The sequence below is a fragment of the Galeopterus variegatus genome, unplaced genomic scaffold (genome assembly GCF_000696425.1).
Source record: "Galeopterus variegatus unplaced genomic scaffold, G_variegatus-3.0.2 Scaffold1650, whole genome shotgun sequence".
Lineage (NCBI taxonomy): Eukaryota > Metazoa > Chordata > Mammalia > Dermoptera > Cynocephalidae > Galeopterus > Galeopterus variegatus.
Genome location: NW_007727761.1, coordinates 281,276 through 295,208, shown reverse-complemented (window position 1 = coordinate 295,208; position 13,933 = coordinate 281,276). Strand labels below are relative to the sequence as shown.

At 50.0% G+C, this 13,933-nt stretch overlaps 1 protein-coding gene across 1 annotated transcript in view; it reads right to left on the bottom strand.

Annotated features, from left to right (window-relative positions):
• The window catches only part of NKD1 (naked cuticle homolog 1 (Drosophila)), an 85,058-nt gene that overhangs the window by 15,816 nt on the left and 55,309 nt on the right, over window positions 1–13,933 (bottom strand). Inside the window, exon 4 of the mRNA XM_008578252.1 lies at window positions 10,349–10,415. Within this exon, the coding sequence (XP_008576474.1) occupies window positions 10,349–10,415 (67 nt within the window). The remainder of the gene's footprint in view (window positions 1–10,348; window positions 10,416–13,933) is intronic.

Below are 13,933 nucleotides of genomic sequence, written 5' to 3'. Positions count from 1 at the left end.
GGTCCTTTACAGAAAAGTTTGTGGATCACTACTTGAGGTGAATGCAGCCTTCCTCCCCCACCAGGGTGTATGCTTGATGAGCAGGGCACAGATTAGATTTTACCTACTGCTTCCTTACTTGACTGGACACCCTTGTGCAGTACACAACCTACCCAACCATACACAGAGGTCATGGAGGGAAGAAAATGTCAACTCTGTTTTCTTAAAACCAATTCTCAGCCCAAACAAGTCTGGGGTTGGTTTGTGGAGCGCCTTCTGTTTGGAAGCTGCTCTGTGTCCTTCCTCACACCACCACCACGAGGAGTTGGCTCTCTGTGTTTACCAAATGACGGTTCTCTCCCACATTAGCTCCCAACCTGGCAGCTCTCCACCCCCAGCAACTGCCAGATTAAATGCATTACTTGACCATCTTCACCCGGCTCCCTTTGATGTTCCCTTCTCAAGCTTCAAAATACCTTTTGGAGGGAGATCAGACAGCATTAAACAGAATTACTAATTAATTAAGCAAAGTTAAATTTTAAACACTGTTTGTTGTGTTAGCCAAAAGCCTGAACAGAACAGACTTTTTTCCTCCGCTGAGATCAAAGACAGTCTCTTCCCTCTCCCCTCCCCCAGTTTAAAAAGGAGGGGGGGAGGAAGAAAGGGAGAAAGAAGAGGGAGGGAGTACCCAAATGGTGGCAACCTTGATCACGGGTCTGGACTCCCACCTTTCCCCCCACACCATGGGCCCAATGGGAGGCTTCTTTGGGATCACATGCTGGGAGAGCCGGGGTCACTTCCTCGGGACCAGGGACTGCATACCCTGGCAAACAGCAGTGACCCAGGGGAATGATGGCACAGGCCACCCAGCCAGAGCTGCTGACAGCTGGCACCACCCAAACAGCATCAGAAGAAGGGCTGTGAAATAAAACAGATCCTCCTCCCACAGCCCCGTAGGATGAGCACCTCAGGGCTCTCTTCCCTTGGTTTGGGGTCATTTGGGGTCACTGGGAGACTAGCTCTGAGAAGCAGGCTATGCACTCTGTAACTCCAGGAGGTGCCATTCACATGATAGATATCATTGATATGTGTATTGCTTATGACATTTTGGGGACAGAGGGCAGAAAGGTGTCTTGAGGAGGGGCACCTTTTTCTAATTTGTACAAACGCATTCGGAGCTAGCAGGGTGCTCTCTACCTCCATTCACCTATCACTTTTATTCTGTACAGTCCTGTCTGGAATCTTCTGATCACTTCCCAGGAGCCTCCACATCTGCACAGCCAGAATGCAAGTTTCTTGAGAGCTGGGGTCCTGCTGGCTACTGCTCCTGGGTTGCCCACAGTGTCCCCTACATGCACAGAGCAGAAATTTCACCTTGGTTTGCTGAATTGCACCAAATCCTACAGGTAGGCATAAGGAAGATTGGCAACGTAGCAAACAAGGCATAAATTCTGGCTTGATTGAAATTGAGAACTGGCATGGGAAGGAGGTCATTGAAATTTAGGCTAAAATCTAAATCCTGGATGATATTAGCAAATGCCAGCTTATTTTAACACAATCCAGAAAGGCCTGGTTGATATTAAACTTTGAAAGAAGAGATAAATTTGAAACACAGTTATGATTAAATCAGCCCCCTCTAAAGACCAGAAATTACTAACACTTCAAATGCATGGTGGACCTTCTCTTAGCCCCATTACCTGGCAAGTTCTAAGTTGATACAATGTAAGGTTTAACACAAACCAGAGCTTCCTTGCTGGAGTTTGGACACTTGCCCTAACATATCCACAGTCCTTTCTCAATTGTCCACGTACAGATTATCTGCTGCAAATATTTTAGTCTCAGGGTAGCTTGCCAGGATGTTTCTGAGTTTCTCCGACAGCAGCTGTTAGAGGGAATGCCGATGAATTTTAATATTAGCCTATGCCAAATATAATTAGGCGGGTAAATCGGCTGCCAGTAAAAAGAGAAAGATATCATATGTGCATTCCAGGCCAAATGGTTTCTTGCATTACGTGCAGCAGGCTCTCCATAGGGAGTAAGGGTCCTGGATACGCAAATGTGTTTGTAAGCGCAGGCACACACATTGGCGGGCTGCACTGAAATGCTGGTGAAGTTAGCAGTTACACCATTATCTAAGTCCTCTTAGTACTGTTTGCATTTTACAAAAGGGTAAACTAAGCTTAAAAAGCAAAATTGATCAAGTCGTTTCCCTCCAGTGGCTCCCTACCCTACAGATGGGTCCAAAGGCTTCCACGATCTGGTTGCTGCTGCCTCTCAGCCCCGTGTCTCCACGGAACTGCTTTCCACATTTTGACCCTGCTGTGCTCTCATGCTGTTATCACTGCCAAGACCACTCTTTCTACCTCTGCAGCTCCTGCTCACCCTTCAGGTCTTCATTTTAAGCCTCCCTTCCTCTGAGAAGCATGCCCTCACATCCTCAGGGCCTGGGTTAGGTTTCCCTGCACAGCAAGCTGTATTGCACCATTATTACCATCAATCATTTAATCATCTGAATCTTCCTTCTGTCGCCCAATATATATAGTACAGTGCCTGTTATTCCCTAGGTGCATCATCATCACCATCATCGTCATCATCAAAATGAAAACAACAGTATGTAGCAGAACCAGGATTTAAATCCAGAAGGTATAAAAAGAAAAGAATTAAAATCCCAGTTTCCCAACTCCCCAGCCACGGGTCTTTCTACTGTGGCACACAACAGTTGACACCTGTTCCTGCCTGTCCAGCAACCGTTCTTCTTCTGATAATAGCATCTGGCCTTCCTCTAGTGAGCCACACTCCCCTACTCTCGATCTATGTGGTTTGTGTAGGGCTGATCCCCCTCCAGCTTCAGGGATGCACGCAGTACCCCCACAAGACCCAGCTTATTTCATCCTGACAGCCACTGTGGCTGGTCCTAAATCGTAGCAAAGTAGAGTTCATTGTGAAGCTAGTGAAACTAAGCTTCTAGGCTCTCTCACTTTCAAGGGCGCCTTCCAAGTCAGAAAGGGCCTTTGCAATGTGTTCACATGGTCATATGCTTTGTAATATTTTCAAAATCAGGTATTTTATCCTCAATCGGTTAAGACTGCTGTCTCTTTCCATTCTGACCTCCCAAGCTTCCCCTTGTGTCAGGTGGTGTTCAGGAAAAATGGGCATTTCTGGAAATGAGCTAAGGGGAGGCTGAGTGGGTGATATATTTACTTAGCTTTAGCAGGACATATATATATATGTGGTTCATGGTCATGAAAAATTGAGTATTCTTTTTCTTAAGAAGGGCCCCCCAAACTTGTACAAGCTTTGGGTCCCACAAACCATAGATTCAACACAGTCAGTTAAGTGAGAGTCAAACATCTGCAGGAAACATTGCAACTTGGGATCTCTCACTCAGCTGTCCTTGCCACCTTCAGGGAAGAGGGTAACAGGAGGGCAGAGGGGGAGATGATGGAGAGGGGGAGAGAGAGAGAGTGTGAGTGTGAGTGTGTGTGCGTGTGCGTGCGTGTGTGTGCTGAGTGTGTGAGCTCCTGAATGCAGCCAGGGATCTAACCTAGGATTTTTTCAATTTCATGAGCCAAAAGCTTAAGCAAGTTTGGTTGAGTTTCCAAAAGAACCAAAAGAATCCCGACTTAACTAATCCATCACTTTGAGCTCCTGCTTTTCAGGAAAAACAACTACCACCACTACCACTGCCACCACCACCACCACAACAGTAATTTACCCAATGCAGTGCCCTCTGGGGCGGTTTCTGGCTCTTTCCAACAGGGGATGTCTACTCTTCCCCGACACCAGAAATGCCACCTGGAGTCTTTTTCTTCACAATCCCGCCTCCCCATGATGCATTTTACTGTTACTAGATTTTGCTTAAGGGCCAGTTGTAACTGAGGGGAAAGAGAAAAAGGAAAAAAAAGAAAGAAAGAAAGAAACCTTCCCAGCAAATAGCATTCTGGCCTTTTTTTCTCATCAGAGCATGAGGTTGATGGCCACTCTGCTTTGAGGTTTGAATAGGACTGAGAAGAAACATCTGTTCAAGGAGGGAGGGGGACACTGAGAGAGGGAGAGGGAAAGGGGGAAAAAAAGCCTTCTATGGGCTAAAAATATCATGTCCCTTCCCCTCTTCCCCCACCCCACCCAAGTTAAAACACGTGATGAAATTCAACTTTTACAATGTAACCCCGAGCTACTTGAAACTATTAAAACCTCCTCAGTATCTGACACAAGTCAGAATTTCCACTGTTCAAGCTGAGCTTTTATGAAGAACAGACTTGAGAGAAACTGCCGAGGTAACAAAGTCCACTTGTTCTCTCTGTCACCGCTGAAGCTCAGGCGCTGGGGGGACTGCAGGGGAGTGGAGTCAGGGCCGACGACACTCCCTGACAGGCCTGGCTCTGAACTGAGGAGGGAAGCAGTGGGGTGTGGCCCGCCTGCTCCTCCGCCTGGGGGTCCCCGCAGCAGCTCTCCAGTCAACTCTCCTCCTCTCAGTCTTCCAGGGAAGCCACTAGCCAGCCCTGTGGATCGACCAGCCTTGCCTGGGAGTCACGTGATGCTGCTGTGGCCACTTCCTGAGAAGTCCTGACTCTCTCTCCCTAGCCAGCTGCTCCCTGAACCCCCAGCTCCCACTGCTGGGACACCTCCCCACACCCCCACTGGCATCTCCACTGCATGTCCAATGGGCAGTATGACCCGACATGTCTGAAAACAGAAGGCCTGACAGTCACCCACCAAACTTCCACCCCAGAAGTGACACTGACATTTCCCCAAAGTCTAAGGTATATCCGTGACCCCTGTCTTGGCCTCATCTACCTCCTCACCCCCCAACCCAGGCCCATCCACTTCCTTCCAGACCTACAGCTCCCATGCCAGGCCAGTGCCAACACCTCTCGCCTGCAATCCTGCAGTGGCCTCCTGGTTTTCACTGCCCCCTTCCTCGCTCCCCATAGGTCATTCTACCCAGAAGCTAGAGTCACCTTGCTAAACTGGAAGTCAGAGTCTGGCAGTCACCTACCTAAACCTCTTCAACCCAAGTGCGTGGTCCGACCCCTGCCGACTGCCCCAGCCTCATCCCTGACGTCTCCTCCTGCCACACCCACCTCCTTTCTGTTCTTCCCAAACACCAAGTTCCTTCCACCTTGGGTTTTGCTCAGCCCTACTGCTGCTCTCCTTCCACATTCTCCCATGGCTGGCTCCTTCCTGGCACCTGCATCTCAGCTGAAATGTCACCTTCTCAGACAGGCCTTCCCATGCTCTACTTTTCACTGGGTTTTACGTCGTGGCAGACCACCACTATCAGAAACTCATGCGCTCATTCACTGGTTTATGTTTTCACCACCTGCCTCCCTCCCAGGAATATCCTAACCACAGGGCCCCCCAGTCTTGTTCATGGTTGTGAACACAGGGCTCAGCAGGACCTGCAGAGGGTGTTCAGGAAGTACTACATGAGGAGGAGACGGAGGCCTGGATTCTGTTCTCGGTCTGCCGTGTGACCTTGGGCAGGTCACTTCCCCTCTCTGAGCCTGTTTTCCCACCACAAATGAAAGGGACTAACGGCCTCCCAAGGGCTCTTCAGTTTTGTCAGTGGTGATGAATCTCACACCTGGGAGCCTGGAAGGACCAGCCCGGGCCCCAAGGAGGGTACGCAGGACCTGAGCAGCCGGAGGGAAGGAGTCACCTGATTTCAGTGACTTCACAGTGTTGACTTTCATTCTTCTAGTGAGTATTCATTGAGCACTTACAGCATGCCAGACCCTCCGCCACACACTTGGAGTACAAGGAGGCATTCGGAGATCCTAATAGGATTAAAGAAGCTTTGAAAACAGGCTTTCTTTGATCTGGACTAGGTAAATGATTATAAACATGGGCTGGCCCCTCTTCAAGAAAACTGGGCCCATGAAACAACAAGAATCATGACAGCTCGCATACATTGGGCACTTACTCTGAGCCCAGGCTGTTCTCAGGGCTTACATAAATTATGTCACTGTCTTCACAATAACCCTGAGGAGGAAGTGCTATGAGGACCCAACAAGGAAACTGAAGCACAGAGGTGAAGTGACTCATCCAAGGTCACACAGTGAGTTGTGGTAAAGCCAGAAAGTCAGAATGAAGGGAGAACAGTGCCTCTCAGGGGCTGATGAGGAAGGCAAAGTTGGAAGCCAGTGCAGAGCTGAACAGACCCCGGCTCACAGAGGGAAGGCTGCTCAGCTTCTAAGTCTCAGTCCCAACACTGCTGCCCTGTGTGGCAGAATTGGTGACTGCAGGCACACCCATCCTCAGGCCTGGAAGCCCGAGTCATGCTGGGCTGCCAAGTCCACACGCAGGCTCGAGCCAGTGGGGAGTGGGCGGCTGGGTCAAAGCAGGACCTGCCCAGCAGCTGCAGTGGGAGCCTCGAGAGACGGGCCTGGCCCCTGAGGGAGAGGGGCCACCTGACTTCAGTGGCTTTGAGAGCCTTCTTTACGAGGGCAGGACCAGCAGGCTCTATACAGTCTTTCTATAGAAGATGCCAAGAGGTCAAAAGACAAGGAGGAGGTACCTAGGGATGTGAGGGCCAGCAAGCAGAAGCCAGAGAGTGAGATAGAGAAGCGAGTCAAGAGGCTGGGCAGGGGCAGGGACCGCACTGGATGGAGGCAAAGGAAGCCCAGGGAGAAGGGGATGCAGGCGTTTGTAGGACTTTCTCTTCTGGTTGGGGAGGACACCCTCAGACACAGCGATTCCTCAATGCCATGCAGGGTGACGTGGGTCTGCCAAACAGGCCTGGCACCCATTTTCACCCCAGGAAACAAGCCACAGGCTGCCACCACCTGGTGTCCTGCCGAGCTGGGGAAGCAGGAAGCCAGGTGGGTGCTGGGGGTGAGTGTGGGATCTCCCTTCCCCTGTCGTCACACCCCTGCAGGGTCAGCAGAAGGAGGGTCCTGCTCCCCTCCTCCTCACTAAAGCCTCCCCTCCTCACCCCTGCCACACCCAACCAGCTCTCAGAGCTTGGGACTTTTTGATGTTTACTTTGTTCTTTCCACAGTTCAAAAGGAGCTCCGTAGCCCCAGCCCTCGCACCAAGCCCAGCCTTAATCTCCCATCCCTCACGCTCCCAGCTGGCCAGTTAAGGCGGTTAAGATGCTGGATTAGGGCCGGCTTTACATAACAACGCAGGAGCTAAAGCCATCCTCTCCTGGGATGGCTAAAAGACTTCTTTTTATCTTCACGCCTCAGATGGCCTTTTTTCTCTCTTAAACAGCTCTCCAGCCTGCCAAGAGGCAATGAACTTGGCCAACAGGAAGACAAAGAGGAGATTCAGGACTCAGCTTGTTCTCCCTTGGCCAGTAGCACAGAGGGACACCCACAGCCCCAGGTCCAAGGCAGGTGGATGGTTCTCCACAGCCAGGACTCAGCAGCACCTGCTCTCACCAGACCTAGCCATGTGGTGGCCCGCCATCCACAGCTACATCCCCCACCCTGGTGGCCAGAGAACCACAGATGGCCACTGAGCCCAGGGTCCCTCCAAGAGGTCTTAGGCCTAGCAGACAGGTCCAGGCACCCACCTGGCTCAAACCAGAGCAGCCCCACTCTTACTGCCTTGTTTCTATATTGTTTTCACTTTTAAATACTATCACTAGTTTTTAATTTCACAAGGAATGCATGATTACATTCTTTTTGTAAAAGTTAAAACATTATTACAGATAATTCTACAAGCTTCTTTGACCACCCTTTCCAGTTTTAGTCTTCTCGCATGTCTGGAAGGAGCTATTATTACTGTCTGTCTAGGTCCCTAGCCACACAATAATATACATATGCGGTACCCCAAGAAATTACAGAGGATTGTCTGGTGCGTTTTTTTTTCTTACATAAACGATATCATACTGTATGCATCTTTCTGAAACCTGTTTTAACTATTTTACATTTTGTGCTTCTGTGTAAGTTTTTGTTTGAAGAAAAGTGCTGAAAAGCTTGACCAACAACCTAGCCCAACCCCTACTTGGGAAACTGAGGCAGGACAGTGGCTCCCAACCGCCCCCCGTCTCCAATCAATGGTGGTACCAATATGCCCAGTAAGGTGCCCAGAGTGCCCCGAAGCCCAACATGCAGCTGGTGTGCCGTGGGGTCAGACCAAGCACTACCAATCCCACACCCTTTCTCTAACAGGAGCTGAGACCCTCAGGCCCTGCATGTTTAGCCCCCACCTGTCAACCAGTGTATACAAGTGCTACACTCAGAGCAGTTCATCCTCCCTATAAGGTTTCCATGTCCTCTGAGCACCCACCAAGTCCAGCTCCATGTCACCTCTCATCATGTTACAAAGGACGAGGGGGAAGCCCAGAGAAGGAGGGACCTGCCCAAGGTCACAGAGCAAGTCTCTGCTAGAACTGGTCTGTGGCTCATTTCATGTCTGTTTATAGGCAAAAACATCTCATGTGAAAGCAATTACATGTCTTCAGACTGAGCCCCAGTGGACAGAAAAGCCTGTAGTGTTTGACTCTAACGAGGGACCCAATAAATGATGGATAGATGGAGAGACTGATGGTAAATGGAGGATGGTTAAATGGATTAAGAGATAAGTGAACGGATGCTGGACAGACAGTGCAGCATGGGAAGTGGAGGGTGAATAATGGATGGCTGGGTGACAGATGAGGGCTGGCTGGCTGATGAATGAGTGACAGAAGAGTAGGCAAATGAATGAACAGGCAATGGATGGAAGGATGAGTGGGCAATGGGTGAAGCAACAGACGGATGGACAGACGGATGTTTGCTGGATGGGTGGCCACGGATTAGTGGGTGGGTGGCTGATTGGAAGGTGACAGGAGAATGGTGGATGGATGAATGGATAGACAGATGAGTGGATGGGTGGGTTGTCGGATGGATAGTGAATGGATGATGGCTGACATAGACAGAAGGATGGATGGACAAGAGAATGAACTTGTTAATAAGTGGCCGTGTGAATGAGCAAGTGTGTAGATAAATGGAATGAATGCTGAAGCCCATGTAATACGTGTCAGAGGTCATCTCGATCTCCAGGGCCTGCATCCTGCAAACCTTCACCTGACTCCCCAGATTTCCTCTAGATGTCAAATCCTGGCATCTCTCCATGGAGCCAAGGATGACAGCTGAGGCCTGGGGAAACCCAGAGAATGACAAGAATCAAAGCCACTGAACCCAAGTGCAGCTCCAGGTCCACAGGCAAACACACTTAAGGGAAACACCCACAGCCTGGACAAGGCTTTCTGCCCATGGGATTCCTCCCCCTTGATTCAGGGCCTGCTCATGTTTGAGCGAAGTTCGACAGATACCTGGATCCCCAGCCTGCCTCCAACTTCCGGGCAACTGGATGAATGTCTTCACACAGTGCTTCTCCAAGTGCTTTGTGCATACAAGTCACCTGGGGAGCTTATGAAAATGCAGTTCGGATTCAGCAGGCCTGCGGTAGAGCCGAGATTCTACATTTGCTACAGCTCTCAGGCCAGATATGGCCACCGTCCTCAGGTCTGGTCCTGGCTCCCTTATAGAACCTCTAGGACTGTCTGCTCTCCTCTTCAGGCTCTCAGGACCTCCAAGACCTAGATCCCTCCAGAAATCTTTGCACCACAGCCCCCCCGGCTCTCCAGCCAGCTATCTGCCCTTGCCTCAATAAAGAGGTCTTTACTCTCCTAAGGCTGTCCTGGTTTGGTGATTCTCCTCTCTACCTCTGAATAAAAAATGGAAGTACTATCCCAACAGGCAAACACTCTTAGCTTCACGACACCATCTCTTCCTTGCACCAACTCTGGTAGCCAAGCAGGGAAAAAGCCCTTATTCGCATAATACGATTGTAGAAACCAAAGCTCAGAAAGGTGATGTGCTTCCCATGGTCGAATCAGCACGCCAGTGGCTGGCCCTCTACTCTAGGGTCCTAGTTCTCTATATAATACAACGTTGCCCCTCGAAGAAAGGAAGGAGTGAGAGCTGCAGATAGAGAGGTGGAGGCTGGCTGGGTGTGTCTCTGTGTGCACATGCATTTGTGCACCAGGGGAGAGACGTGAATGGAGAGATGAGGAAACAGAATAGCTGCTATATGCGGTGCTTGCACAAGCCTAACACTGTCTGAGGGTCTGCAGACATTGAGGAGCTACTCTTACTACCCCCAGAGGGAGAAGCTGAGGTTCAACAACCTGTCCAAGGCCAGAGCTGACACAGCGCAGGGCTGGCATGTGAACCGAGGTGGTCGGGCTCCAATCGGGGCTTGGGCCCAGGAAGCTCTGCCCTTGCTCTTACTCCTCACTCCCAGCCCACCCCCAGAGCCAGAGAGTCCTCCACTGCGTCTGCAGATTTTCTGGAGTACATGGGACATGCAGCCAACTGGACAGCCCCTTCCCCACCTCGCTGCTGCTGGGAAGAGAGCAATGGACTCCAGGTACCTTCCAGCCGAAAGTCCTCCTCCTCCTCCTCGCTGAGAGTTTCTCTGAAAACTTCACCCACGAGCTCCTAGAGGAAGACAAAGTAGAGGCATCAGGAAAGTGTCGGGGTCAGGTGGGAACCCGGTGTCAGCGTGGTGAGGACCCTGTTCTGACTTCTGATGGAAATTCAGGTCAACTGAGGTGGCTCCTATTGCGTTTGGAAAGTTAACTATCGCGATGCTTTGTAGGAAGTAGCCTTCCAGCCTACGGCCCACCATGAAATACTGCACTGGACCACACTTCTCTCTGAGAAAGGAAGTTCCACCCTCCACCCTGGAACTGCAAAGACAAGATCAAAAAATGTCCATCCTCTATCCTGTGGAGCCAACTTGATAGATACAAGACTGACAAGCCTCCCCTGCAGGCCCCAACAAGAGATCTCCATTGGGATCCTTCCTCTAGCAGAGGATCCCAGGAAGGTTGTCTTGGTGGGCTTATAAAGAAGCCCAGAGGGCCTGGTGTGTGCAGTGAAGGGCCCCTAATACCCTTAGCATAAACCCAAGCTCTTCAGCACAACATTCAGGAACCTGCATGCTCTGACTACAGCTGGGCTTCAATGAGGTCTCCCATATTTCTCTGGCACACACCCCTTCCAGTGACTAGCCTGATCCCTGCACTCGCCTTGCCTGTTTCCCTCCAGTGAGTTAAAAATGTCTGGTATCTCATCCACACGGCAGTGCTCCTCCCAACCAGCCTGGTCAGGCTGCCGCTCAGGTGTTGGCAGGTTGGTAAAGGGAGTTTGGTTGGTGCACAGGCTGGGAAATTTCTGGGCTGTCAACAGACAAAGGCCCCATTTATCTGACCTACCCCAGCAGGATGACTCTAGATATGGCAGAAGCTAGACAAGGGCTTGTTAAACTGTCTTCTGTATTTATTCTGCCAAGAAGAGTTCTGTGATCAAAGAAGACTGTTTTAAACAAAGTTAAACAAGGTCTCTTACTGCAGGACTTATCAGGGCTTTTACTGCAGTTATAAATAGCATGAACGGTTATATGGTTATAAATATGGGTATAAACACTGTGAATCTCTAAGTGCCAGCGTATACTGCATTTTCCAAACCTATTTAGACCTTGGACGTTTGTTTTTCAAAAGCATCGCATGGGATTCATGTTCCAAGGAACCCACTTTGGGAAATACTATTCTTTTGGGGGACAGACAAGGTTTGGAGGGTTACCCCACCTTATCTCTCTTAACAGCCACAATGATGCTATGGCAGCAATTCTCCAACCACGAAAGGACAAGCAATAAAAAAGCCCAAACTCAGCAGCTGTCATCAACTTCTCTTTGTGAAAAGAAAAAAGAAAACAAACACCTTCTCCTTGAAAAAAAAAATCCCACACCTCAGATGCTTAAAAGAAAATCCAGTCCTCATCTTGATTAACAGAAGAAAAACAATGCTTTGTATAGCTGATCTCATCAACTGGACACAGCTGGAGGTAAGCCTCTTGTTTTTCTGTTTTTTTGTTTTAAAGACAAACAGCTAACATTTTGTGGATTAGGGCTGGCTGTTCTTTCTTCTTTCAAATCCTTCTAGGGCATTACTACTCTTTCTTAAAGGTTGTTAAAATGTGGCCATTCAGACTCCTGGTGTCCCATTTACTTCAAAACCAGGCGACTTTATTCCTTAAGTCAGGATGGCTCCTCTCTCCTCCTCCACCAATTATTATAATCACCGAACATTTCCTGGGCTTGTAAACTGGCTGTTTGTGTTAACAGAGCCCGAGTTGACAGGGGAGCTGGGAGACAGTGACAGGAAGGGGACGCACACAGGTGGCATCATTAGATGGCTGGCACGCCCCGGCAGCCAATTAAAGCCCATCTTTCATGCCGAAGAAAGACGGGTGCCGCCTCCCCTGAAAGGCTGGCAGGCAGTGCATCCTCATAGGAGCAGGCGACAGCCTTCAAGGAAATCACAAATGTCTTCACGCTGAGGTCTTCTGCAGAGGGGGGCTCAGTGCTGACATGGGCCGCCCCCGACCGCACACCGCAAGGCTGACGGGATCAACGAGACTTTTGAGTCCTTGCATCTTTTCACCAGCACGCTTGGAAGAGTTTTAAAGACTCCAAACATCACCACCAGCAAGGTAGCCATGTGGGACCCCTATAACGAAGCTCGTGTGTAGACAAGGCACCCATTGTCACCATTTTAATGACAGCTTCAGTGCTCTCTGATGGGAGGACCAAGCTCTCTGACATACTCACAAAGCAGAATTCTGGCAAGTTCTGGGGTTGGCCTCTTACTGCTGAAATGATACCCTGTTCTGTAGAACACTGAAAGCTCCTCGGCACCACGGTCCACTGACACACTGTGCCAAGCAAAGGCTCAACTATGGCAAAAATTCTTCTCGTCCACTGAGCCACATAGCCCAGAGTTTGTCATGTGCAGTATCCGTGCTCCTCAAGCTGTGAGTTGCCAGGCCAGAGACAACGTGGAATACTGAGCCAGACCCAGGATTGTGTTCAGGCTCTACTGCCTCCCTTGCCATTGGACCTCAGTCTACCTATCTGTAAAATGGGCACAGTACTAAACTACAACAGTAATAGAACAGCTGTCACTTACTGTGTATTTCCTATGTGTCAAGCACCATGCTAGGCACATACACATATTAACTCCTTTTATAATCACAACAGCCCTGCTCTTCCCATCTCTCAAGAAATAAATGCTCATAAAATGATTTTCAAATTGTAAAGAGAGAGGCATAATTGTTAACATTTTTTTTCCACAAAGAAAATGGCCCCACCCCTCAGGGAAAAAAGGACAATGATGATGAGACAGGCAAACAATGCTCATGACAGCCACCTGCACCCTGTACCTCATGGTGTAAGAGATACTGCTCGATGGAATCCTCACAAGAACCTCTGCAAAAGGTCTCTCAAGAGCCCTGAGTTAAATGAGGAGGAGGCTCCGAGAGGCCAGGTGACCAGCTCTGGATACTTAGTGCATGTGGGGACAGAAAGATTCAAGCCAGATCCTTGGGAGGCCTCAGCCCAAGCTCATACAGTGGAACTGGGGCTCCTGTGGGCACGGGAGCAGAGGAGGGCAAGAGTCCTGGCACTTGCCAGGAACCAAGGATCACGCTCAAAGAAGTGGAAGAAAAAGAGCCCAGCCAGCACTTCCAGTGGGTCAGTGGCCAAGTACCCCCATCTGCCCAGCGGGATTCAAAGGCAACTTACAGCAACTCCCCTAGTTTGGGGACTTGGCCCTGCCCTCAAGGTCCAGAGACCTGGCCCTCAGCACCAGCCTGCAGGTGCTGCTGGGAGCCAGGCACTTAGACCCCTTGGCAGCCATGAGCCCTGCTGGGAGCCATGGTGCAGAGGGTATGGAACTAGAGATGGTCAAACCTTGGATCAAATTCCAGCTCCGCCTCGAACAAGCTGCATTATCTGGTGAAGGACTTTTATCTCCAGTGCACATCAGTCTCCCCATTTGTAGACAGGACAACAGCAGTCACGACATCTCAGGAGTAAGGAAGTCATTGCATACGAAGTGCTGAGTGGGGCTCAGCACACCAGTGTTACTGATGTGTTGTTGTTTATTACTTCTAC